Source organism: Camelus bactrianus, chromosome 6, assembly GCF_048773025.1.
Source record: "Camelus bactrianus isolate YW-2024 breed Bactrian camel chromosome 6, ASM4877302v1, whole genome shotgun sequence".
Lineage (NCBI taxonomy): Eukaryota > Metazoa > Chordata > Mammalia > Artiodactyla > Camelidae > Camelus > Camelus bactrianus.
The window spans coordinates 8,045,918-8,071,036 of record NC_133544.1 but is presented as its reverse complement, the minus strand read 5'-3'; the positions used below and the strand labels follow the sequence as shown (position 1 = coordinate 8,071,036).

Sequence of the window (25,119 nt, the reverse complement as noted above, 5' to 3'; positions counted from 1 at the left end):
ATGCTTAGTGAGTATCTGTTACAGGGAGGCCCCGTTCCCCTCCCCCAGTGGAGAATGTGTGTGTTTTATGGTTCCCCAGTTCCACCATCTAACCATCTTTTCTCCTCCAGTCGCCCAGGCAGGGCCTCGCTCACGTCCCCCTCTGCATCCGAATGTTCTCTGCCTGGAAGAGACCAATGTTCCTGTCTGTTCATGAGGACGCCCTGCCCACCACTGCCTCTCTCGGGTGAGTCAAAGGGATTCCCTGATTTACTATTTCTTGGTGGTGGGAGGTGGATAAGCCAGGAACACCCAGGAGAGCGAGCCCCTCCTCCGCTGGACAGCAGTTAAAGCCACAGGCAAAGTTGCATTCAAAGACAAAACTACTCAAAGGATAGTGGGGCTAGTGTTCACATCCCCAGAGGTCTGCCGGGGCAGAGGGCGTGGATTGTTCTGTCTGGGGGAGGGGTGTGCAGGAGGACACCTATGAGTGACCCCAGATGAATGTAGATAGGGAAAGAGTGAAACTCTGGAGTCAAGTCCAAGAGATCACAGAGGTGCCCAGTGGCCATGAAGACCAGATGTTTCCAACATATGGCTGATATCCGGGGAAGGTCAGGACACTCCAAAGAGAGAATGTAGGGGGAACTGATCCCTAATGGAAGCAGAGGAAAGAGAGGGTCAGTCCTGAGGGGGGGCAGTGTTAGTAAGACAAAGGGCAGCGGGCCCAGTGGCAGGTGTGACCTACCATGGAGATGACTGGATGGCCATCTTAGCTGGGGCCATGGAACACGGGCCCTACGACTCCCATCCGAGTGCTCCCCAGGCCACCTTCTGACCATCCTGTGGCTTCTCAGAGTCAGGTACAGGCCAGGCGCCATCCTGTCGGCTAGGGCCTCCCTTGCTGGGAAATTAAAGTAGCACCTGGTATGACCCTTGGGTCTCTGGGGAGCTAGGCCCTGAGAGGCAACACCCCAAGTCTGGGGCACTGAGGAGGCAGGACTTTTGTACCTGAAGAAATGGGGCCAAAGCCTGGACCAGTGGGACTGAGCAAGGGAGGTCTTACCTTCAGAGGTTCTGCAGAGAAGCCTGCCGGTTTCCACAGGTCAGGAATTTCCGGCCCAGTGGCAATGGCTTGTCCCTAGTCCATGATATGTGGGGCCTCAGCTGGAGGACTCAAAGGCTGGGGGACCAGAATCAACTAAAGGCTTCAATGGGGCCAGAGGATCCATGTCCAAAGAGGCAAGTTGGTTCCTCTTTAAGGAGCTACTTGAGTGTCCTCACAGCACGGTGGCTGGCCTCCCCCTGAGCAAGCAACTCAAGAAGCCAATGAGGAAGCTGCAATGCTTTTCTGCCCTAGTCTTGGAAGTCACACACCATCACAGCCACCTGGGTGGAAAGCAAGTCCCTAAGTCCAGCCACACTCACTAGAAGAGGAATTAGATTCTGCCTTCTGAAAGGAGTATCAGAGAATTTTTGAATATATTAAAACCACCACTCCACTGGCAGATTCTTTCCAGGGGATGCTTCCCATTCCATCACTCGCTCCTTAAAGCCCTCAGGGACAAAGCCTCGCTTTCTTAGCACCCAACTGAAGACCATCTTTACTCCCTTATTCAAGCCCATTTCTGGCCACTTCCCACCTCCCCATCCAACATGGAGTCCACCTGCCAGAACATGCCAGCACCTTCCCCACTCGTGCCTCTGCCCAAGCTGCTCCTCCTGCCTGACCTGCCCTCCCTCCTTCTTGGGGCCTGTTGACATGCTCTCCAGCCCTTGAGACCCAGCTCCAGAGTCACCTCCAACCTCCTCCACTCACCCCTCCCCCGACCCCTCTGCCCTCACCGCACTCTGGGTCACACTTGTGGGGCACTCAGGCAAGGCAGGAGATGTGTGGTGGCCCCTCTGGGTCCCTACGGCCAAGGTGGAGCTCAGCATGGCAGAGATGCTCAAGAAACATTAAAATAAATGCATCTATGAATGAGTTAATCCCCGCTCCCCTATCTGGCCCCTCAAAGCCAGCCAGCTGCTCCAGGACGTATGGGGGCTTTTCCTAGGAAATCCCGGAAGCAGTCAGGAAATTCCCTCCCATAATTTGCTGCTTAGCTCCTCCCCTCCGAGCCTTCCCAACAATAAACTGCCGAAGAAGAGCCCCTCTGCCTCCACCTTCTTCATTCACCCCACGGAGCGCTAAGAAAATGCCCCCTTCATCCCACCTCTGCGTTGTACTTTTGGCTTCTCAACATCTCCATTCCTACTCTTGGATTTGAACCTTGCAACAGCCTTGCCAGGCAAGTCAGGGAAAGAGTTTTCCTGTACTCCAAGGAAAACAAAATGGAAGCTCAGACAGGTCAAACAATTTACCCAAGTCCACACAGCTAGGGTCAGCACCAGGTCTGTCCAAGCCTCATACCTCTTTGCTGAAGGCAGAGATGCACTGGCCTTAACAGCGACACTTCCAGAAAGTGAACTGCTCCATGGTCTGAGTCTCACCCCAGAGTGACAGAGAAGCCAGTGGGTTAATGATGAAGTCACCAACACAGGAGCAAGAACCTGCCAACAGTGGTGCAGGAGTTTGATTATTTTAATAAGACCACAAAAAATAGGTAATTATTCATGTTTACTGAAACAAGCATAGTGCTTGGGACTTTTCGCACCATTGTCTCAGATCCCCACCACAACCAACCCTGAGAAGCAGATTTTGTTATTCCCACTTTATAAGGGAGGACATTAAGATTCAGAGACATTAATTAACTGACCCAAGGTCACACAGCTAATGACAGAGCCAGGATTTGAACCCAGAGGACAGTCTGACTCCAAAGCCCCTGCCCTCCGTTTCTGTCAAGCAACCTCTTATCATCATCAACACTATACTGATGGAAGGTACCAAAGCACTACACTGCCCTCTGCCGGGAGACAGGGTGCGGGCAGGTGGGCTGTGGTCTCGGAGCCAGGCTGGAACCTCCCTGTCTGGCATGATATCATTTTTCTCTTCTAATAAATTACTCACCCACAGCCCAGGCATGAGTGGCTGACAGAGACCAGCTCCCTTGGGAGGAGCCCGTGCAATAAGGAAGGAACACACTGTGTATCCTCCCATTGTGGAAGCTTCAAGGAGGTCCCGGGTCCAAGACTCACGCTTGTCAACGTGGGTGAAGGATGCTGGCCAAGGAAACATCCCAGTGGAGCCTGGAGGCGAAGAACATGAGCTCTCAGTTTAGGCCCAAGGAGCAGAGGCACCTTTCTAAGACCCTAGGGACTCAGCTGTGCCCGGACCTGTCCCTGAACACAGCACAGAAAGGGCCTGAGCACCACCCCTGACCTCGCCTTCTGGAAGCATCCCCTCTCCTCCTGCATCAGTTGTCTCTCCTTCCTCTTGTGCCCTCGAGGTGTAACAACCTCCTCTCCACTTTCTTGCAGCGCCAAAATGTTCAATGTCACCTCGCAAGTCCTCCAACCTGCTCTCAACAGGACCCTTCCCCAGAGCAGCACCTGCGCCCACTCCGAGTGGCTGAGCTGGCTCAACACCACCCAGGCCCCCTTCCTCTGGGTCCTGTTCATCCTGGCGGCTCTAGAGAACATCTTTGTCCTCAGCGTCTTCTGCCTGCACAAGAGCAGCTGCACGGTGGCGGAGATCTACCTGGGCAACCTGGCCGCGGCCGACCTGCTCCTGGCCTGTGGGCTGCCCTTCTGGGCCATCACCATCGCCAACAACTTCGACTGGCTCTTCGGGGAGGTCCTGTGCCGCTTGGTGAACACCGTGGTCTACATGAACTTCTACAGCAGCATCTGCTTCCTCATGCTGGTGAGCATCGACCGCTACCTGGCGCTGGTGAAGACCATGTCCATGGGCCGGATGCGCGGGGTGCACTGGGCCAAGCTCTACAGCGTGGTGATCTGGGGGTGCACGCTGCTCCTGAGCTCCCCCATGCTGGCCTTCCGGACCATGCAGGAGTACAGGGACGAGGGCTACAACGTCACCGTCTGCCTCATCGACTACCCGTCCCACAGCTGGGAAGTGTTCACCAACATCCTCCTGAACTCCGTGGGCTTCGTGCTGCCCCTGAGCGTCATCACCTTCTGTACCGTGCAGATCATGAACGTGCTTCGCAACAACGAGATGCAGAAGTTCAAAGAGATCCAGACGGAGAGGAAGGCCACGGTTCTGGTCCTGGCTGTGCTGCTGCTGTTCGTCATCTGCTGGCTGCCCTTCCAGATCAGCACCTTCCTGGACACGCTGCTGCGCCTTGGCGTCCTCTCCGGCTGCTGGCATGAGCACGTGGTCGACGTCTTCACGCAGATCGCCTCCTTCGCCGCCTACAGCAACAGCGGCCTCAACCCGCTGGTGTACGTGATCGTGGGCAAGCGCTTCCGCAAGAAGTCTCGGGAGGTGTACCGGCGGCTGTGCGGGAAAGCGGGCTGCCTGTCGGAGCCCAACCAGATGGAGAACTCCATGGGCACGCTGCGGACCTCCATCTCCGTGGAACGCCAGATTCACAAATTGCCGTAGCGGGTAGGGAGCAGCCAGGGAGCAATGGTACCCGGGCTACTCATGCGCGTGACGATTGATGGACGGGGCTCTCCAGGATGCGCTCAAGGAGGGACGGAAGGCATCCCATGTGTGACCTTGGGCAGGGAGTCGGTGTCTCCAGCACAACAGAAGAGCGAAATTCCCGCCCTGCCCAAGTTGCAGTGAGCAACGCTGCGAGGCTGGAGGGATCTGGTGCACAGCCAAAGGTCCCATAAACACGACAGTATTATTGTTCTTATTTGCTGCCACCCCTGAGCCAGTCTGCTCCTTCCCAGGAGTGGAGCGAGCCTGGGGGTAGGGACAGGAGTGACTGAGCTTCCCTCCCACATGCTGTCCCACGCTGCCCCAGCAGGACCGCCCAGATCTCCAGAAATGCAATCCGGCTTTGGTGCAGCATCTGAGTATCCACACGGGGCCCAGCTGAAGTTTTGTCTTGCGTTTCTTTAATCCACTCAGCTGGGACTTCAGAGGATGATTTCTCAAATAAATGAAGGTTAAACTCTGAGAGATCTCTGGTAAGAACCCAGGGACTGAGATTCTTTCATTCCCCTGACAGAAAGACAAGGTGGTCTGTGCCAAAGAAGAGCCCAGTAAGCACTTATCCAGCACTTGCTGTATACACAGCATTGAGCACTGTGGGCAAGAGGGGAAAAAAAGAGAGTTCTGTCTCCGTCTTGAAGGAACTCGCAGACCCATGTGGGAGTGATTCAGCACCTGCAACCGCCAGAAGGCTGTTCTATGAGCGGTCAAGCAAGGCACTGTGGGCAGTGCAGAGTGGCAAGGTGACGGCTGGACGCCCCAGCTCAGCGGATCACGAGTTGCACGTGGCTGTGTCCCTGCCTCAGTTTCCTCCTCTGTAACTCGAAGTTGTTGGGGGATTAAAGGAGGTAACAGGCATAGAAGGACTTTGACAAATGAAAGGTGCTATGTAAATGTGAGGCATTATTATGCCCTCAGAAAGGGAATTACTTAAGGTTCAGCAAAAGGTCTGTAGGAGAGACTTGGTATTGTAGGTAATGGTTGTGCAAAGCACCAATCAGTGTCTGACACATAGTAGGTGCTTATTAACGTCAGCTCCCTCCCCCAACTGTCCTTCCCATCAGTCTCCTCCCTCTTCTTCCCCATCCCCCCACACACAGCATTTTCAGGGAAGATCACCTCTTCAATGGAGATGAGAGAATGCCTTTCCCAACCTGCCTCCATCCGATCATTTGCCCAACAACCAACTGCCGAGGGAACAGCTCTGCCTCCTGTGGGCGGGGCAGGGGCGGGGTGGTGGGCGGGGCGGGGCGGGGCCGTGGTGGGCGGGGCCGAGGGCGGGTACCAGGTGTCAGGCAGGAAGAAGCTGGACCAGCATCCTTGGCCAGAAGCTAAAGAGACAGCCCTGGCCCCAAGTCCCAGGTCCTCCAGGGGGATTTCGTTTCTTCTTTTTCTACACGTTTTGTAATCTGCCTCGTGTGGCTGGCCCACGGGAGAAAGCATCACTCAGGCGCCAATATCAAGCCGCTTAGAGTCAAGGCCGGGAGGGGCACTCAGGAACAGGAGAGCTGGGGAGCTGCACGGGGCGGTAACGTAGGCGTCGCCTGGGAAGAGCTCACTCGCTCTGTAAATGGGTGATTTGTTAGTGGGCTCTCTCTGGAGAGAATGGAACCTGGAAGACCAGACGGATTTGGATGGCAAAGAGCCCATAAATCCTGACCAAGCTAGGTCTGGATTTTAAAAGAAAAAGGGTGAAAAAAGATTCCCTCCCTGCCCCAGCCATTTCTTCCTTTCTGTCTCTCTCACCCCTCTGCCCCAATAAGCACACACACTGCAGCTGGAGAAAGAAAACAGGCGAAATAAGAAGCAGAAACAGTTTAGTATTAGAATTGTGTTAAACCAAGCAGATATTGGGGGGGGGGGCGGGGGGGAAAGGAGGCTGGGATATCGAACGTGTAGCCCTCATTCATCAGCGGGTGTGTATGGTCTGAGGGTGTCCTATGAGCAGAGCCCCATCGCAGCCCTAAAGGGCTCCTAAAGGTCATTTAAGGGTCCACGCGTGGTCTGAGGAGCAATTGGGCTGCGGGAGGGGTGCTGCCGGGTGTGTTGTGTTGATACTGTGATAAAGAACATCCGTCCTGTGAAAGAGCTTTTACATTGTAAAGAGGGAGGGTTTTACAAAAGAGGAGAAATGGATGAACAGTGCAAACATGTGTCTTTTCTGTCGAGCATAATAAATGAATGAGGCATTTTTTGCTTAACTTCTTTCATTTGTTACAACTCTCAAAACAGTGAGTTTTGTCAGGGACGCTGCCACAGGCAGTTAGAAGCCTTGATGGAGCAAGGAGTTTCATTTATTTCCACTCAAACTACTTTAGGGCTTCTGCCCTGTGGATCAGTGGGGACCAAGCCATCCATATAAGTGATTGCGTATCCATATAAGTAAAAGAATTTTGATTATATATACCCAATGTGTACATTTATTAACATGTATTAAAATGTACACATTCTAAAATTATACTTCAAGTAGAAATTTAAGAAACTTTGACAAGTTTTTATTATTTTCTCCCATCCTACATTCTGATACCAGTCACTCATTACTGAGCTCCCATCAGGTGCCCATGAGGCCCCATGAGGCCCTAGAGGAACAAGGATGACAGGAATCCAATCATTCATGCTTGTGAGATGATAGATATATAGACAGATAGATAGACAGACAGATCAATCGATCTATATATATCAAGTGCCTTCCATTTGCTCTCCATTTGACAAGGTCTAGAGCAAATAGTTGTCTAATCACTGCTTGCATACTCCCGGTGACGGGGGATTCATTACCCACTCCATTTTGGGACCCCTTCATTATTTTTGTATTCGTTCACTCACTCATTCACTAAACAAAACTCGCATTCTGAGTCTACAGAAATGGCAGTGCTCCGTCTACACATCCATCCATCCATGTTAGAAACCTGGGGCTTATGGTTAAGTGCACCTTCTCCATTTTCCTTTCCACCCAATGAATTAGCACCTATTTCAGATTCTACCTAAGGGCTTCATGGATCTATCTGCTTCTTTCTGTGTCTAACCATCATCTCTCATTGGTCTCCCCATCTCTGATATTAACCACATCCTTCTCCCAATTCTTATTCTCCACTCGGCAGCCAATGACATCTTTTAAGAATGCAAATACGCCAATAGGGAGGCTATACAAGTAAAGGACAGTGTTTAGGAGCTAAGGCCTTGGGATCAGGCGGACCTGGATACCACATCTTATTCTGGCTCAGACTCTTATTTACTGTGTCCTGGGCATCTCACATACCCTCTCTGAGCCTATAGTTCCTCAACTGTAAGATGGGATAATAATGGCATCCACCTCGTAGCACTGTTAACAGGATTTGAGTATAAATGTGTTTAGCCTGGAACAGAGTTGGCAGTCAACCCATGGTGATGATGTGGATGGTGATGATGACGGCTGTGATGGATATGATGGTGATGCTGAGGGTGACGGCTGTAATGAAGATGATGGGGAAGGTGATGATGGCATCTCTAACCGGAAACCCTTCAACAGGGTCCCACCACTCTTGGGATAAAGTTCTGTCTTCGTGACATGGCTTGCAAGACCCTTCATGTGCTGGCCCCTGCCTTGTCTCTTTCCCTCTCTCCAGTCCCTGGCTCGTTCTCTATCCTCCAGCCGTACTGGACATAAGTGCCTGGACAGTGCCCAGCAGATATTCCATCCCCCTTCAGTGCCCACATTTCCCACCAAGGCCCTGAGCTTGGAGAAAGTTGCCCACAAGTGCTCAAGGGAGCTCACTCATCCAAGGCACTTCTTCCACAGTGGGTCATGACTCAAGGAAGTCTGCAATCTGGAGGAGTCTGGGCAGGGCTCTCCCTCCCACCTCGCCCCACCCCAGCCAGGCAACACGAACGGATCCCAACTCCTGACCCTCCTTGGCCCCAGCAAGTTGCTGTGATGGCGAGAAGCCCAGGGGAGCCTCTGGCGGACTCGGAAACGAGAGATGGGCCCCACTCCCAAGTCTGCTCAGACAGAGCGGGTGACGGCCAGGTGCAGAGGTGTAAACTGTCTGCCAGGTGACCAGTCAGGAACTGGTGCTGATGCTGCTGTGGCTGGTGGCAGCTACCGCTGATGATGAAGGCACCTGAGCACCGCTCTTATGATTCGGAAGGTGGAGTCTGCATCTGTCGACCCCAGCCACGTGCTGCCCACCTCCTAGTTCCTCAATCCCTGAGCCCCTGCCGAGCGTCCCACAGCCCTGACCTCTCGCCAAGCCCCAGGAGGATGTGGGGGACAGGCTTGAGCAAGGAGGTCACAGTTTGGCAATAGCAGTGGCTGAAAGTTTAATGGTTTGTTTGTGTGTTTTTGGCTGAGATCAAGGAAAATGTCTATACTCTGCTGAGTTCCTTTTAGTTGTGACCCTCATGATCACTCAGGTAGGCAGCTGCCTGTATCATTGCCAGTTTGGGATGTGGAAACTGAGGCCCAGAGAGGGAAATAACCTGCTAAGGCCGTGCGGTTCTTCGGGAGGGTGGTCCAGAAGCCCACCTGCTCTCTGTGTATTCGTGCCTTAAAAGAGGGATGCAAATTCTGTGACCGAGAAAGGGCTCAAGGTGCCTTCCTGCATGGAGGGCTTCTGAGTCTCAGCTTGGGCTGTTTCTGCCCCAGTGAACAGACTTTGCATCTTCTGGGGCTTGTGAGTGACTGCTTCCTGCTAAGTCACCTCCCCAGAGGCTGGTGGCTGATACCTTACAATGAGATATGTTTTATAGCAGCTTTACTGAGATACGATTTACCAGCCTCATAGTTCAGCCATTCCCGTGACTTTTAGTGTATTCACAGAATTACGCAACCAGCCCTGCTCTCTAATTCCAGAGCCCAGGCATCACCCCACAGTGAAGTCCCACACCCATTAGCAGTCACTGCATTCCTCGCTCCTCGCGGCCTCTGGTAGCCACTAACTTTCCTTATGTCTCTAGATTTGCCTGTGCCGGACATTACATGTAGATGGAATCATGCAGTCTGTGCCTCCGTGTCTGGCTTCTTTCCCCAGCCTACACTGAAATGTAATATTTAATTGTAGAGGAAGAACCCCGGAGGCCAGGCCTTGAGTCCCTACCATGCCACCTACTTGCCATGTGATCTTGGCAAAGCACTTTACTCATTTCCCGCCTAAGCCCTTTGCCTCAGTTTCCTCATCAGTGAAATGGGCAGATGATAGAATAAGTATGCCTAGGTCACCCAGAGCTAATGACTCTGGAAAGGGGGCTTTATAACCTGTAAGAGGCAACAGCTACAGGCCAGGGACCCCCCCAGACTTGGAGCCATGTTCCCAGATCACGCACCAGCTCTGCCACTTGCCAGCTGTGGGGATTTGGACACGATCAGTTAACTGCTCCAAGTTTTGGGGGGGTTGCCTATAAAATGAGGATCCAGGTGTTACAAAGATTAACGAGAGGAAGGTGTCCTAGTGGGTTGAATAGTGTCCCCTGCCCTCCAAAATTCATGTCCATGCAGCACCTCAGCAAGTGACCTTATCTGGGAATAAGGTCTTTTCAGAAGTAATTAAGTTAAGGTGAGGTCATACTGGATAAGGATCAGCCCTGAATCCAGTAACTGGGGTCCCGATAAGAAGAAAAGACTCTCAGAGACACAGAGACAAGGCCTTGAGAAGAGGAAGGCAGACACTGGAGTGATGCTTCTACAAGCCGAGGGACACCAAGGGTTGCCTGGAGCCACTGGAAACGGGGCAGAGCCTTAGAACAGACTTTCCCTCAGAGCCTCCAGGAGGAACCCACCCTGCCAGCACCTTGATTCTGGACTTCCGGCCTCCTGACCTGGGAGAGAATACATTTCTGTTCCTTTAAGCCACACCTTCTGGGGTACTTTGATGCGGCCGCTCCAGGAGACTGATGCAGGAGTTGTAACAGCTCTGAGCACCTGCTCACCACGGAGGTCGTCCGTGCACACCCCTCCCCTAACAAACGAAGAGGGGACCAGACGATTCCTTCAGGTCTCCTGGGGGCTGGAGCTGCTAGTTGGCAATAGAAGGTTTCCTAAGTGAGAATGGGATATGCCGTCTTACAGAATTTTTGAGATTTCTTCCAAAGGAGGGTGCTGAGGCCTCTCTCAAGGTGACGCAGCATGTTAGGGACTGGCCCAGGGCCCCAGTGTGCGCACCACAGGCTCGGTGGTGCTGCGTTTCAGTGCCCCGTCGCTGCTCACCCGGGACCTGGGCTGCCTCGTTTCTCTCCTCCTTCCCTAAAAGGCAAGCCCATTCCGGGAGGGAGTCTTGGACCAGGTTAAGAGGAGGCCACAGGGCCAGGCTCTGGGCTTCCCGACAGCCCAGCCACCAAGCCCACCTCAGTGGGAGGCTGTTTATAAACAAGCCTGAAAGATGGCCCAGGACAGGGCTCCGAGGCCCCTCTGGACGCCTCCCTCCAGGCTGAGTCACGGCACGGCCCACTCAGTGGGCAGCAGAGCACGCCCGTTCCTCTCCCCAGCCCCGGCCCAGACGCAGGACGGCTTATGTAGCCCTTCCTGTGCCCACACTACCACCGCAAGGGGCTAAAGCCGGGACAGCTCCCGCTGGCTGCTGACCAAGGGCCGCCACGTCAGCACGCCATCTCATGCGATCCCCAAACTCTGAGCAGAGGCCTGCTCCACTGACTAAGAGTCTGAGACTAAAAAATAAAAAGTAAAAAGTTTTAATTAAAATTTTTAACTAAAAATAAATATAAAAATGAATATTTTATTAATTTATTTAATTTTAAAATAAAAATAATAAAAATAATTTTAAAAATAAAGTAAAATAACTTAAAAAAATTTTAACCAAAAAAAAAGAAAAAGAAAAAGAAAAAGAGACCGAGGTTCCAGGAGGTGGCATAGAAAGTGGTCCAAGTCCACCCAGCTCAGAGGTGATGGGGCGGGGATTTAAACCCTGACAAAGCGACTGCATGGCAGGGACCTGCCCACCGTGACTTCTGCATCAGACCTTAAGGACTGGGGTCCGGCTTTGGGATCAGATTCTTTCACCAAGTTCCTGCCCACCTGGAGGGAGACAAGGCAGTGAGACCCCGGCATCCTGCCTGCTGAGAGGCCTCTCGGGGTAGCCCACCCGCCCCCTCGTGCTCCATCACCGAAGAACAGTGCCTCTCACTCAGCACCCCTGCTCCAGTTAGTTGCCCAAATTCTTCCTCTTCACCTGAGTCCTGTCATCATCTTCTTCTGGAGCTGCAGGGCTCCCCTTCCAATGTTCAAGCTATTTTGGTGCCATTATTTACTTCTGCAGGGTTTCCGAAAGTTTCTCAAACAACCACCACCACAAGAACAAAAGCCTGGCTCCTGACTAGTCAAATGAGTCTGAGAAATGCAACTACAACATCTTCCTCATGGGGCTGCACAGACACACATTCAAGGCCCTGAGAAGGTCTGCAGACAAGAGTCCTGTCCACTGTGCTTTGTCTAATGCACGACTTTGCCTAACCCGGGGGCTCCCAGACTTGGTTGGCACAGAACCTGATCTTCACTGCCTGCTCCTTCCTATTCTCCTTACCCAGCATCTCCTTTTCCACCTGAGGTTTAAGTGTTAGAATTCCTCAGCCTTCCATCCTAAACCCTCTTCTCATCTCTCTACGTGGCCCACCTAAATAATCCCAGCCAGGATCACAGCTCTAAACACTGCGATGCTTGGTCTTATGTGTTAACATGCCTGGGCTCCAGCACCCAGTTATTTGACCAAACCCAAATCTACATGCTGCTGTGAAGGTATTTTGTAGATGTGGCAAACGTCTCCAGTCAGTTGACTTCAAGTAAAGGAGATGATTCTCATTAATGTAGGCCTCATCCAAGCAGTAGGAATGCCTTAAGAGTCCAAACTGTGGTTTCTTGAAAAAGAAGAGATTCTGCGCCAAGACTGCAGCCTCAAGTCCTGCCTGAGTTTCCAGTCTGCTGGCCTGCCCTACAGATTTTGGACTTGTCAGCACCCACAATGATGTAAGCCAATTCCTTGAAATAAATCTCTTGATAGACAGATGATGGATAGATAGAGAGATAGACAGATAGACAGATAGATAGATAGATACATAGATATATAGATATGTAGACACATACATACATAGATAGAGAGATAGACAGACAGACAGATAGGCAGGCAGACAGATAGATCCCATTGGCTCTGTGTCTCTGGGGACCCCTGGCTGATGCACATCTCTGCCACCAGCTCTCTTCTGAGGAACCTTCTCTGACCCAGATGCCCAGTGGAGAGCCCCATTTAGTTATTTCACATGCATCTCCAACTTAATTCCAAAACCAGCCTTTTTGATTCTCTTTTTAAAAAACATATTCCTCCTTCATCTTCCCCATCTCGGTAAATGGTACCACCCAGTTACTCCTAGAAAAATCTGTAATGCTTCCCCCTTCCCCATGCACTACCAGGCACTCTCAGTTCCAGGCACCATCTCAAATCCATCCCCAGTTCCAACTCCTCTTCCAGCCTTGAATACTTCCAACTCATTTGCCACACAAGGGTCAGGGTGTTCTTCTCAAATGTTTCAAACCTTTGGGTGACTGCCTGTTTCTGGCGGATGTGCCATCCATTCTTTAAGGAACGAGAGACCTGTTACCCCAACTACCAGGGATGCTGCAGGCAGACAGTGCTCAGCTGAAGGGTGCTGCTTCACCTGAGGTCCACCGCCTTCCAGGGCATCCTGCATTCGATGGCTGAGGGGAGGAGGGAAGCCCAGCCCTCTTGTCCCAACTCAGACAGCTCTGAAGGGTCATCCCATTCAAGAATGTTCACAGGTCTATGGAGGCTTCTGTTAAGTCTGCCCTGTAGCTCAGTTCTTCCTTTGCTCAATCCTTCTTCCTTCCTGTCGCTCTCCCAGGTCCTGACCCCGTGGCTCACCTGCAACCTGCAACGTCACTGGACATGGGAAACTCTGAACTCCATAAACTGCTGTCCCAGGCTCTGTCTGGGCTCGCCTTGCCCACCCTCCACCTTCTCTCCAGCCATTCCACCTCATACGCTTGCTTCTTCAGTTCCTTGAGCAGCCCCAGGACCTTTGCTTATGCTGTTCCCTCTGCCTGCCCTGAGCTCGTTGGTTTCTCCTCATATCGCCAGTGTTCCCTCTGTCTCCCTGACATCCTGAAGTATGAATGCTCACCCCCCTCTCTGCTTTGTGGCACACTGCCTCCTGAGTGCTTCTTCATAGAACTCACCACAGTGACAACTACACGTGGTTTTCTCTGCTTGCTTGCAGGTCAAGGATGACCTTCAGTCTTCCAGAAATGTGAAAGTTCTCTTCAGCACTCAGTTCTGAAAACTGAAAACCCTGAGTTCTGCATCTCACAGATGCATTCCCAATCATGGGGACCAGCATGGTCTCTGTTAAAGATAAATGCTCACAGCCTCAGCTCTGTCTCATAGCCCCCTCCCATTGTCTCCACATTCTGGGGGCCTGTGGGCCCTTCTAGACGTGAGGCTCCCTCATCCTGCCCTCAGCCCCAGAATTCAGGCTCCCACACCCCACAGCCTCAGAGGCAGAGGCACACCCTCCCCTCCCTGGATCCAGGCCCACTGCCTATTTCCCAACCTTGGTGAGTGGCCGTGAGAACATCCATCTTCCTTAGAGGACTTTCCATCCCACCCACGGGGTGGGGACCCCCCGGCCCTGGCAAGGCTGCCCGAGAGTCCATCCCCAAAAGACCACTTGCAGCCCCTACCGGTGGCACGTGAGGCGTTGGCAGTCCCGGCCACGTGGCCCGCCACGCACTGGCCCCTTCTCACAGTCTGCCCTCTGCGCGAGGCAAAGCCAGGATCAGGCCTGTGCACTGCTGTCCTGGCAGAGCTGGTCTCCTTCTCCGGGGGGGAAACATGTGCCCGGGCAGGAAGACATCTCCTGAGGACAGACACCTCTCAGAAACGGTCTTGTCTAAACTCGCATCAAAGGGAGAAAAGCCGACTGCCTCTGCCAAGGGGGTCCGGCTGACGACACCCCAGTTGACATTACTCACTAAAAAGGACTGAGATTTGCAGAACTTTTTCTGGCTAAAATTTATCCCAAAATGATGGCAGGCACTTCCCTAACATCAGCATGACTGAAAACATCCCAAGTCTCTCCTGACATGAAGACCCCTTCCCTAAAGGTAAATCCCAGCTTCCTTCCTAAAACGCAGATCCACTCCTGACTCTAGGCATGGTCCTTTTTTTTTTTTTCCCCCTATAACCAGCTTCCATAATTTTAAGGTGTCCAGCAATGGGTGAAAGCAGCTAGAAAATTCAAAAGTGTAGTTTGTCCCCATTGAGGTGTCAGTAACAGAAAAGGGAGACACGACAAGGGGGCCAGATTCTGAAAACAAAGGGGACGTTTTGTGCTCCAGAGACGCTGGGTGCAAGGTGACATCAAGAGAGGCTAGCAGAGTGTCCAAGAGGCAGGACTAGGGCGTGGGGTGCTGAGGCCTGAGATTTGGGGGCCACTTTCCAGAATCAAAGCCCTGGTGCAGAAGCATCTCCTGCACTTGGTGGGGGAGCTTGAAAGGTCTTGATTTTTAGCAGCCAGGACAGAAGGTAGGCGTCATTCAGTCAAAGGATCTTGAGGCCTGACACTCACAGAAAACCAGCAGTTTCTGATGGTCTGAACACGAGGCCCTGAGTGGCTCCACTTGATACGTGCAGACTTACATCAAAGACAGATTTCAGAACTGCCAGGGGAGTTTAGGGAAAAGTGCATCCGATCTTACTCAACTCTGCACATTGCATGAGTCAAGCTTTTCCTGGCTTACTGTTTGTTTAACAGGGTCCACAGTGATGGATTCTTGGCGCCATACCCTTTATGGCCAAAATTCAAAAGGGGATAATCAAGTCAGCTTCCACAAAAGCTGCCGCAGAACCCCAAGCATTCAGGCCCCCAGCGCGAATAGGCAAAGTCACCACTCAGTGTCCACAGATACAGGGCGACACTCGTGGGGACTCAGTGATGCCCATGTGTGTTTGAAGGGCATGTTGGCTGCTGTACCATTCTTGGGCAAGATCGTGGGGCTTCCCAGATGTTACCACAGTAAAGAGGGAGATAGTGGGTGAGTCAGCTCTTGCCAGCCCCAAAGTGCAAAGTAGGCTTCCTTTCAAAATCCCAGCTTGCTCCCTCCTGAAAGGCCCACTTTTCTGGCAGCCCCACCAATGACATCACTGGTGTGGGAGTTATGTAATTTAAGGCCCTCACACTTCCACAGCGCTTCCCAGAGCAGAAAATACCTCCAAAGCCAGCTCTCACCATCAGAAAACCCCACTGAAGTTGTGATCGCTCTCATTTTGTCTGAGTAAGTAAATGACCACCTTTTTTTTTTCTTTTATACAAGTAAGATGTTAGAGAGGATCTCCATCTCAGGAAAAAAAAAATCCACAAACCTTCCTTTTACAACTAATATTGGCAGACTTTTCAGCTTTCTGTAAGTGTATGGTTTTTTAAAACGTAACTTTGGGTCAATTAAAGAGACTTGTATTCCATGCCTCCTTTGGGTTTTAGTTGCTTTTCCAGAAGAGGAGGAGGAGGGGGAGGGTTTGGAGCAGGAGGGCATTTTCAGCAGTTCTTTACAGCAGGGTCATATGAAACCCATCAAGGATGAACACAGCCCTCAGAGCTCCATGTAAACTCTGACCAGTTACAATCTACCAATTCTGATTTATAAAAATCAAATTGGTCTCCCCAGAGTCACCTACAAAACTTCCATAAGGCCAATAACTGGTTGGGTTATTTGTGGTTTGAAAACAGTATCTTATTATGTAACTAGGTTGACATTCTTTAATATCTGTATCTGTATTTCAAATGCCGTTACCATCACCTCACTGTTGGAACTGAAATTAATTTGAAGAAAGCTAATTTGTTGATGAAGGGCACGCTGTCTCCCGAGTAGCAGGTGCCAGCTTTAAAATACGCAGAACTCAGAAAATATCACACAGAAGTTGTGGAATCATCTCTAGTAGACTTGCCTGACATCACCCCCAAGTTTTTCAAGTAGGATCCAATATTAGGAGTAGTATCAGTAGCTGCTGTTAATTGACTACTACGTGTCAGGCAAATATCAGAGCTAGAACTAGGAAGCAGCGAAGGGTAATTTCTCCTCTCTGGCCAACTTCACGTAAACACAGGCAGCAACTGGTAAAGGCAACCTCCTGAAAAAAAGCCCGGCCGCAGACGCAGCCGGGTCCTGCGGGCTGGCGGGCAGCGTCCGCTGGACTGATCAGGAAGAGGTCTCTGCTGGTCGAGTAGGTGACAGTCCCTGGTGTCCTGGGAAGGGTGAGGTCTTGACCTTTGTATTAGTGTCCAGCTGACGCTGTAACAAATGAACACAAGCTTTGTGGCTTAGAACAACACTAATCTATTATCTTAGAGTTCTAGAGGGCAGAAGTTCAAAATCAGCCACATCCGGCTAACGTCAAGGTGCTGGCAGGGCTGTGCTCCTTCTGGAGACTTGAAGGGAGAAGCTGTGACTCGCTTTTTCTAGCTTCTAGAGGCTGCCTGTGTTCCTAAGCTCGTGGCCCCTTCCTGAATCTTCAAAGCCAACAGCACAGCATCTTCTAATCTCTCTCTGACTCTGACTCCCTCCCTGCCACCTGCTTTTACTTATAAATGAAATGACTTCCACTTGTGATCACATAAAGTCCTTCTCCGTAATCCAGCACCATCTCCCCATCTCAAGATCCTTAACTTCATCCCACCTGCAAAGTCCCTTTCGCCATATAAGGGAACATCCTGGCAGGTCCCAGGGACTGAGACATGAACTTCTTTGGGGACCGTGATTCTGCCAGCCTCCCCTCCCGTCAGCACTGTGCCCCTGGGGCACCGCCCATGCTCTGGTCTGGCGGTGCCTGGGCAGCTCCTGCCCCTCACTGACCTTGTGGTCCCTCATGAGGGCATGGGAGTCCCCTCCAGTGCTCCCCAAGAGCCACCCTTACCTGCCCAGGCACCTACACCTCAGAGGGGACTCAGCCCCCCTGCCCTACGTATTCAAGGAGGCCTGGAGGAGGGAAGGGAGAGAAGCCAAGCAGACCGTATGTGGGGACTCAGTCAGTGTCCACGGCAAACATCCTCCCCTCCTTCTGGTTCCTTCTCAGACCTCCCAGTGGTTCAGGCTCCGAGGCAGGAGACAAATGAGAAGCCCACTGCCAAGAACACAGGCCCTCCGGGAACGCAGCCTTCCGGAATTCAGTTCCTGAGTTTCCATTTCAGCGGTAAAATAGTGAAACTCATTTATGCACAGAAATTGTGTGTGCACCAGGACCTGTCCAAAGTGCCCTTCTGCCCCACTGGCCTCCTACGTTAGCAAGGACGTTGCTGTTACCGTGACACTGTGCCCTGCCAAATTGTGGGTGCGCTGTCATCAGAAAAACACAACTTTACTTCCAACGTGAACCATGTAAACTGACTTTAGGACAGTATTCACAGAATGTCCATTGTTTCACTTCGCCAGAGTGAACTTTCAATAGTTTTGCTTTGATTCCGTGAATGGGATGAAAAAAACTGAATCAGGACTGGGACTGATTGATTTTTCTGCCTGAGGAGTCTAAGGGTGCTGCCACTAAAGTGGCACCGTTTCACTGTCCGTGAAGCTCTTGGAGAGCAGACATGTTAATGAGCCATCCCTCCACCTTGTATGTGCACAGGATGACTTGGAACCAAAAATGAGCTGAATTAACTTAAAGGAGAGTTGTTTGCTGTAAGCAAAAAGTTATCCTTCCAAAGTACCCTAGACAGCATCCCCTGCCCCTATGTCTTAGGGCACCAGCTTTGAAAATGACTCACTTCTTTTTGTTTGCTTGCTTGTTTGTTTGTTTTTTGAGGGGAGGTAGTTAGGTTTACTTATTTGTTTATTGAGCAGGCACTGGGGATTGAACCTAGGGCCTCACGCATGCTAAACATGCGCCCTACGCCATGGGCTATACCCTCGCCCCTGCCCCACCAACTTCTGATAGCAGTTCTGTCTCAGGTTTCCTTGTGGTCAGTGAAATCGCCAGTCCCCATCATGATGTAAACATCAACAGACACTTTGTGCACGGTCCACGTTCACAGTCAACTTCCTTGAGAGACAGAAGTTCAGGACTTAAATATTCATTAAACTTTTTTTTTTTTTTTTTTTTTTTGCTTTTTGCTACTCCAAGGGTTTCTTGCAAAGTTTAAAAGCGTTGCCAAATAACAAAACAAATATTTAGCTGCGGATTTGTGTCCTGAAATAAATAGCAAAAGAAGAGCACCCCTGCTTTTCCATACGCTCTAGGTGTGAACTCAGTGAGCCACGGGGCCATCAGAGCCACCTAGCCCATAGCTTCCCATGTCTCCCCCTGACCCATCAACTGGCAGCCCACCAGCTTCTCTTCTCTGTCCCCATGCTCCCTTGGTGATTTCACCCAGTCCTCTGCCTTTAAATACCAAACACCATCTATGTGATTACAACTCCCAGCTGTGTATCATTATCTCACAGACCTGGTCCCCCATCACCAGTCCAGTATAGTTAACAGCCCCTGACACCTCACTTGATTTCCAACCCAACTCAACCTTAACACGTCCAAAAGTGAACTCCTGATCTTCCCCTGCCAAAAAATGGGCTTTCTCCACCCTGTCATCTCTATTTCAGTTGATGGCAGCTTCCTATTTCCAGGTACTCAGGCTAAAAATCCAGGCATCATACAAGTGCACCTTTCTCATAACCTATATCCAATTGAAAACCATGGGGGTCCTGCCTTCAGAATGTATCTAGAGCCGGGTCACGGCTCACCGCCTCCACTGCCGCCCCTCCCCTGCTAGCAGGTTTGTTGCGTGCTCATTGCCAGTGCCTCTCTCCTGCTCCTAGGCTAGAAGCACCTTGAGGGCAGGGGAGTTTGCCCGTTTGATTCACTGCTGTGTCCCAAATACGCAGAACAGTGCCTGGCACATAGCGGGTACCCAGTAAACACTTGCCTAGTGGACCAATGAGTGAATGAGGAACCTGTGAATTGTAACTGATGTGAATGGCACAGTGTGTGAGTTACAGTGTCACAGCGAGAAGGTTGTCACGTCCTCTTCAGGGGAGGAAAGTCAGGCTCCAAGACTCAAAGTGATTGCCTAGCATTGCAGAGCCAAATAGGCTCTTCCAAGATTAGCTCTCTTTTGCGACATCTTGTGTTGGGTACTATGAGCTTTACCCAGTTGAAGGACCCTTAAGCACCACTGTTAACGAGTAGCAAGTGCTTACAAAGAGCCAGGAACCGTTAGAAGCACTTTGCATATGTTAACTCATCCAGGTAGCAGAAGGTTTTGTAGGGGTGGAACCCGAGAAACACCACACCTGCTACAATTGCCCCCATCCATACACCCACTGGTCCAGCCCGGTGCTTCAGCAAACCCGCTGGCTGTGCCTCTTCGTCAGCCTTGCTCTATACTGATTTCAGTAACGGACCACTGTCTCCTCGTCTGCCTCCGTCTAGATGACGGTTACCTTCATGGGGCGGGGTCCTGTTCCCTGTATCTCCAGCACCTGGCAAAGTGCTGGCACAAAGCAGGTGCCCATTCAACGTTTGTGAAACTGTTAATAATAATAGTATGGCTGTTACTCAGACCCACAGCCCACTTCCACTGAGTGCCTGCTCTGTGCCTGGCAACCACACCGAGTTCTCCATGAATACCCTCCCCGGTCCTCACCACAGTCCCACAATAGGGGTAGGATGTGCTCCAGTTTTCAAAAAAGGGAAATAAAAGCCAGTGGGTCTAAGTGGCCCACACCGAGTGGTCGTGTCAGGATTCATACTCAGGTTTCAAAGCCCTGGTCCTTCCCTTTATACCAGGAGTCAGCAAATCTTCCTCCCAGGGGATAGGTGGTGAATATTCTCAGTTGTGCAGGCCCAGCGTCGCTGTTGCAACCGCCCAACTTTGCTGCTGTAACACAGAATGGAATGGGTGTGGCCGTGTGCCGATAAAACTTTATTTCCCACACCCAGGCTGGGTCCGCCCGGGGGACAGTTGGCTGCCTCCGCAGTGATGCTACGTGCTGTTCATTGCAGGTCGCTGTGAATGGCCTCCCGGGCCCTCCTGGAGCTCCAGGCCTCCAACCAGAGCCAGCTCCCGCCTCCAAATGCCACGTCCTGCGACAGTGCTCCGGAAGCCTGGGACCTGCTGCACAGAGTGTTACCCACGTTCATCATCGCCGTCTGCCTCTGCGGTCTGCTGGGCAACCTCTTCGTGCTGTCCGTCTTCCTGCTGCCCCGACGGCGCCTGAACGCGGCAGAAATCTACCTGGCCAACCTGGCGGCTTCCGATCTGGTGTTTGTCTTGGGCTTGCCCTTCTGGGCAGAGAACATCCGGAACGAATTCAACTGGCCCTTCGGGGCCCCCCTCTGCCGCGTCGTCAACGGCGTGATCAAGGCCAATTTGTTCATCAGCATCTTCCTGGTGGTGGCCATCAGTCAGGACCGCTACCGCCTGCTGGTGCACCCCATGGCCAGCCGGGGGCGGCGGCGGCGGCGGCAGGCCCAGGCCGCGTGCGCGCTCATCTGGGCTGTGGGCGGCCTCCTGAGCACCCCCACCTTCCTGCTGCGCTCCGTCAGGGCCGTCCCGGAGCTGAACGTCTCCGCCTGCGTGCTGCTCTTCCCCCACCCGGCCTGGCCCTTCGCGAGGATGGTGGAGTTAAACGTGCTGGGCTTTCTCCTGCCACTGGTGGCAATTGTCTTCTTCAACTATCACATCCTGGCGGCCCTGCGAGGGCGGATGGAGGTGGGCAGGACGAGGCGCGGGGGGCCCACGGACGGCAAGACCACGGCACTGATCCTCACACTCGTGGCCGCCTTCCTGATCTGCTGGGCCCCCTACCACTTCTTTGCCTTCCTGGAATTCCTGTTCCAGGTGCGGGCGGTCCGAGGCTGCTTCTGGGAGAATTTCACCGACCTGGGCCTGCAGTGGGCCAACTTCTTTGCCTTCCTCAACAGCTGCCTGAATCCTATAATTTATGTCTTTTGGGGGCGGCTTTTCAGGACCAAGGTCTGGGAACTTTATAAACAGTGCCTCCCTAGAAGTCTCACTTCAATGTCCTCGTCCCATAGGAAAGAAATCCTCCAACTTTTCTGGCGGAATTAAAACAGCAGGGAGCCGAGAAGTGTGGTTTCCTTATCAATTACTTTGGACATAAGGAATGTGATTGTGGTAGCCTGAGTAAAGGCTCCCCAAGATAACCGGCACCTAGTCCCAGGAACTGCCAATGCTTATATGGTCACGGGGACTTTGCAGATGTGATTAAGCTCAGGACCTTGAGGCAGGCAGGTTATCCTGGATCATCTGGGTGAGCCCAGTGTCATCACCAGGGTCCTTACAAAGGGGATGCAGGAGGGCCAGAGATGGAGAAGGTAATGTGACACCAGAAGCAAGACGTCTAAGGGATGCAGTGAAGGGGCCACGCACCAAGGACTGCAGGCGCCCAGCAGAAGCATTAACTGGCGAGGCTTCTCCCTGGAGCCTCCAGGAGGAACCAGCCCTGCTGACGTCTTGACTTTAGCCCAGTGACACTGATTTCGGATGCGGTCTCCAGAACCGTAAGATAATAAATTTATGTTGTGTTAAGTCAGCAAGTTTGTGGTTAATTTGTTACAGCGACAGGAAACAGGTTTTCAGTAAGTATCTCTTATCCCACGTCCACTTGCCCATTCAGAACGTTCCAGGTTATTCCCGGCTATGACACCCTCCACTAGGAATGCAGAGATGCGCTGGCTAGAGGGCCTATCCCCAAAGAGCTTACTTGGATCGAAAAAATTATAGTACAAATAAAAAAGAAAGAAAGAAAGAAAACAAGAAATTGCACGAGCGTCACACAGACCCAGTTCCAGGAGCACACAGCGGAGGTGGGGGCTCCTCCAGGCTGCAACAGAGAGGCTGTGAAGGGAGTAAACTGTAAGCTGAGTGTGACAAGGGGTAGAATCTGGACACACGGAGAGAGGCAGGAAGAGCTGCTGGGACATCACCGAGACACACGGGTAGAAGCAGGGGCTGCGTGAGAAAGGATATTTATTGGCACTTAGTGCTTCAGTGCTCTTCTCGCTGCTGGGGTCCCCAGGGCTGACCTGAGAATGGCTGCCTTCCAGGAGCTCGTGACAATGGGGACAGTAATTAGGAAAGTGTCACAGCACTGGGTGACTCCAGCACGGGGTGAGAGGGTGAGAGCAGGGGCTCCGAGAGCACAGAGAGGGGGTGTCCAGCCGGGGGGCTGGGAGGGGATGGCTGGAGATGGTTTCCGGGAGGAAGAGACATATACACTGAATCCCGAAGGATGAGCAGTTGGCCAAGCAAAATGGGGGAAAGGAGTGTTCCAGATAAAAGAAACACATCAGACCCAGAGGCAGGAGGGAGGATGGAGGAAAGCAGTACCAGGTGGTTATGCAGGGACTTCAGGTCTGAGGAGCAGGGAGGTGATGGAAGGCTCTGTGATGGCCAAGGGCAAAGACGGCAGCTGCCAGGGCCTGGCTGGAGCCGGAGGCATGCAGTTTCTATGTGATTTACTCCAGCCATGCTCAGTGGGCCCAAGAAAGGCAGACAGTAGGTTGCTCCAGAGATGGGACTTGTCAGATGGACAGCCAGAGTTCAAGGGCACTGGGAAGACTGGTCAGATCATGAGGAATGGCTAAACTAGGGAAGGAAATAAATATAGGAGGTGAAGAAAGTAGAGTGACCTTGGTATGGTTAAAGAACTGGGTGGTGGGAACACCTGGGGGACAGAGCAAGAAAACTAGGAGGTTGTGGCCACAGAGTGAGAATGCTTGCCTGGAACCTTCCAGAGGTGGGTTCATCCCGGCAGGTGACAAGGGCCAAGAGCGGCCACGGCATGGGGTGGTTGGAATAAAGGGACAAGATGGTCAAAGAATAGAGGTGGAGGATGGGTTGTATGCAGACATGCAGGATGCTGGAGGGACCCAGGAGGAGAGGCCAGGGGGCCAGGCGCCGAGGCCAGGGGGCCAGGCCCCAAGGCCAGTCTCCCTGGACTAGTGGGGGGTGGGGGGGAACGAGCAGCCTCTCCTGCTTCGTGGGAAGGACCAATCCTCATGGGAGAACACTGAAGACCCAGAGTCATTTAAGAAACACAAAGAAGGCCGGTGCTCCTGCGGCCTGGTGATGGAGAGACTGGTGGGGGCTGGGCCGCCAGGTCCTTGTAGGCCATCAGTGACAACACTTTGATCAGTGTCCCGGCCCCCGTAGGGTTTCCTGGAGAGCAGAGAGAGGTTCAGGTGGCCTGGATTTAGGTCAACAAGCAGAATCCCCTCTGTACACGTGTCTAATCTGGACCACGTGGTGTTTCACAAATGTTTTTAAATTGGCTACAGAGATTTAAGTTCAGTACAAGGATCCACATTTTGGGCTTCCCTTGAACACTTGGAAGCTCTTGCAACACAGTCGGCTTTCATTTATTCAGCTCATACTTTCTGAACATCTACTTTGTGCCAAGCATTCAAGCAGGTTCTGAGAACACAGCAGGGGACCAGACAGAGGAACACCACTGGTCCTCTGGGAGCTGGCCTCCTGGGGCTCCCCCAGGGCACCAGCCCCTTGGTGCTTAGTCGCAGCGCCCCTGCAGGCAGGACAGGCCCCCTCCCCGAGGGTGGAGGCTGGAGTCCCCGGCTTGCTTGCCTTCAATGCCAATACCATTTCTGAGCCCCAGGCAGGAATCAAGTGAGCAAGGGTCCGGTAGTAGAGGAACAAGAACAGGCAGGAAGAGAGAGTCAGAAAGAAAATAACAGCCGTCTCTCTGCTCTGAGTGCACCGACCCGGCACGCCCTCTTCCCTTCTTTCTCAGCCCCTGCGTTAAAGTTGCAGCTTATAAATAGCCTTCCTTTTCAGGGGTGGAATAAAACAATCCCAAGTTCTGGAAGAGTGTGCTGGCCTGAGAAGTCAGAACATTGTTCACAGGCCTGTAGCTCAACAGCAGACTGTCAGCACGCTCTCTGGGGAGCAGACACCTGGTTTAAGGAACGCCCACAACACTTACCAAAGCACAGGACACGGGCCCACAGCGGGACAGACACTGGCAACCCCCACAAGGATGCTGTTGCCCTTCTGCTGGGGAGGTTAATTATTCATTCGCAGATGGAGAAATCCCTGACTTGGTTAAAAGGATCAGTGCTGCGGGAGAAATGTATGTTTTTGAGTCCCCATGGATCTGGCTGATGCGCTCGCCTGGAGGATTTCACACCTGGGTCCAGGCCTTGGCCTCACCTGGCCAGGCTAACACCTGGCACAGCAAGGCGTGTTAGCAAACGGGCCTCCAGCATCCCTGACTCCAGCATCCACCTGGGCTCCTGCTCCAAGACAATCAAGTAGAGACATGGGATTTCTTCTCCAATTCACTTCCAGCTTTGGGGGTGTCATGTGACTCTGAGGCTGCCAGCCCCCGTCCCCCACTGCGTCCATCTCCTCATCCATCCCGACACTGAGCAACACTAAGCCGCCCACCCCCACCCCACAAATCCCAGCCTGGGGAGACTCCTGGGTGTTGCAATGGACACAGGCCTCTTCTTAACTCTCCGGAGATGAGTCATGAGCTTGATGAAGAGCAGGTGGGAAGTTTTCTCCTATGGGCTGGAGGGTGCTTTAAATACCATCGAAATGATTGC

The 25,119-nt window shown here is 52.3% G+C and overlaps 2 protein-coding genes across 4 annotated transcripts; both read left to right on the top strand.

Annotated features, from left to right (window-relative positions):
• Positions 1-111: 111 nt before the first annotated feature.
• Positions 112-6,750, top strand: BDKRB2 (bradykinin receptor B2). The gene is made up of 2 exons (XM_010968756.3): positions 112-226; positions 3,400-6,750. The coding sequence occupies exons 1-2, from the start codon at positions 153-155 to the stop codon at positions 4,487-4,489; spliced, it is 1,164 nt and encodes a 387-aa protein (XP_010967058.1). The 5' UTR covers positions 112-152; the 3' UTR covers positions 4,490-6,750.
• BDKRB1 (bradykinin receptor B1) lies at positions 114-24,840 on the top strand. 3 transcript variants are annotated; one of them, XM_074365069.1, is made up of 2 exons: positions 114-226; positions 20,533-24,840. In XM_074365069.1, the coding sequence occupies exon 2, from the start codon at positions 20,543-20,545 to the stop codon at positions 21,599-21,601; it is 1,059 nt and encodes a 352-aa protein (XP_074221170.1). In that variant the 5' UTR covers positions 114-226; positions 20,533-20,542; the 3' UTR covers positions 21,602-24,840. The 3 variants fall into 3 exon arrangements, with proteins under 3 accessions (XP_074221170.1, XP_074221171.1, XP_045361659.2); XM_074365070.1 differs by lacking the exon at positions 114-226 and adding an exon at positions 7,433-12,497; XM_045505703.2 differs by lacking the exon at positions 114-226 and adding an exon at positions 12,602-15,818.
• Positions 24,841-25,119: the final 279 nt, after the last annotated feature.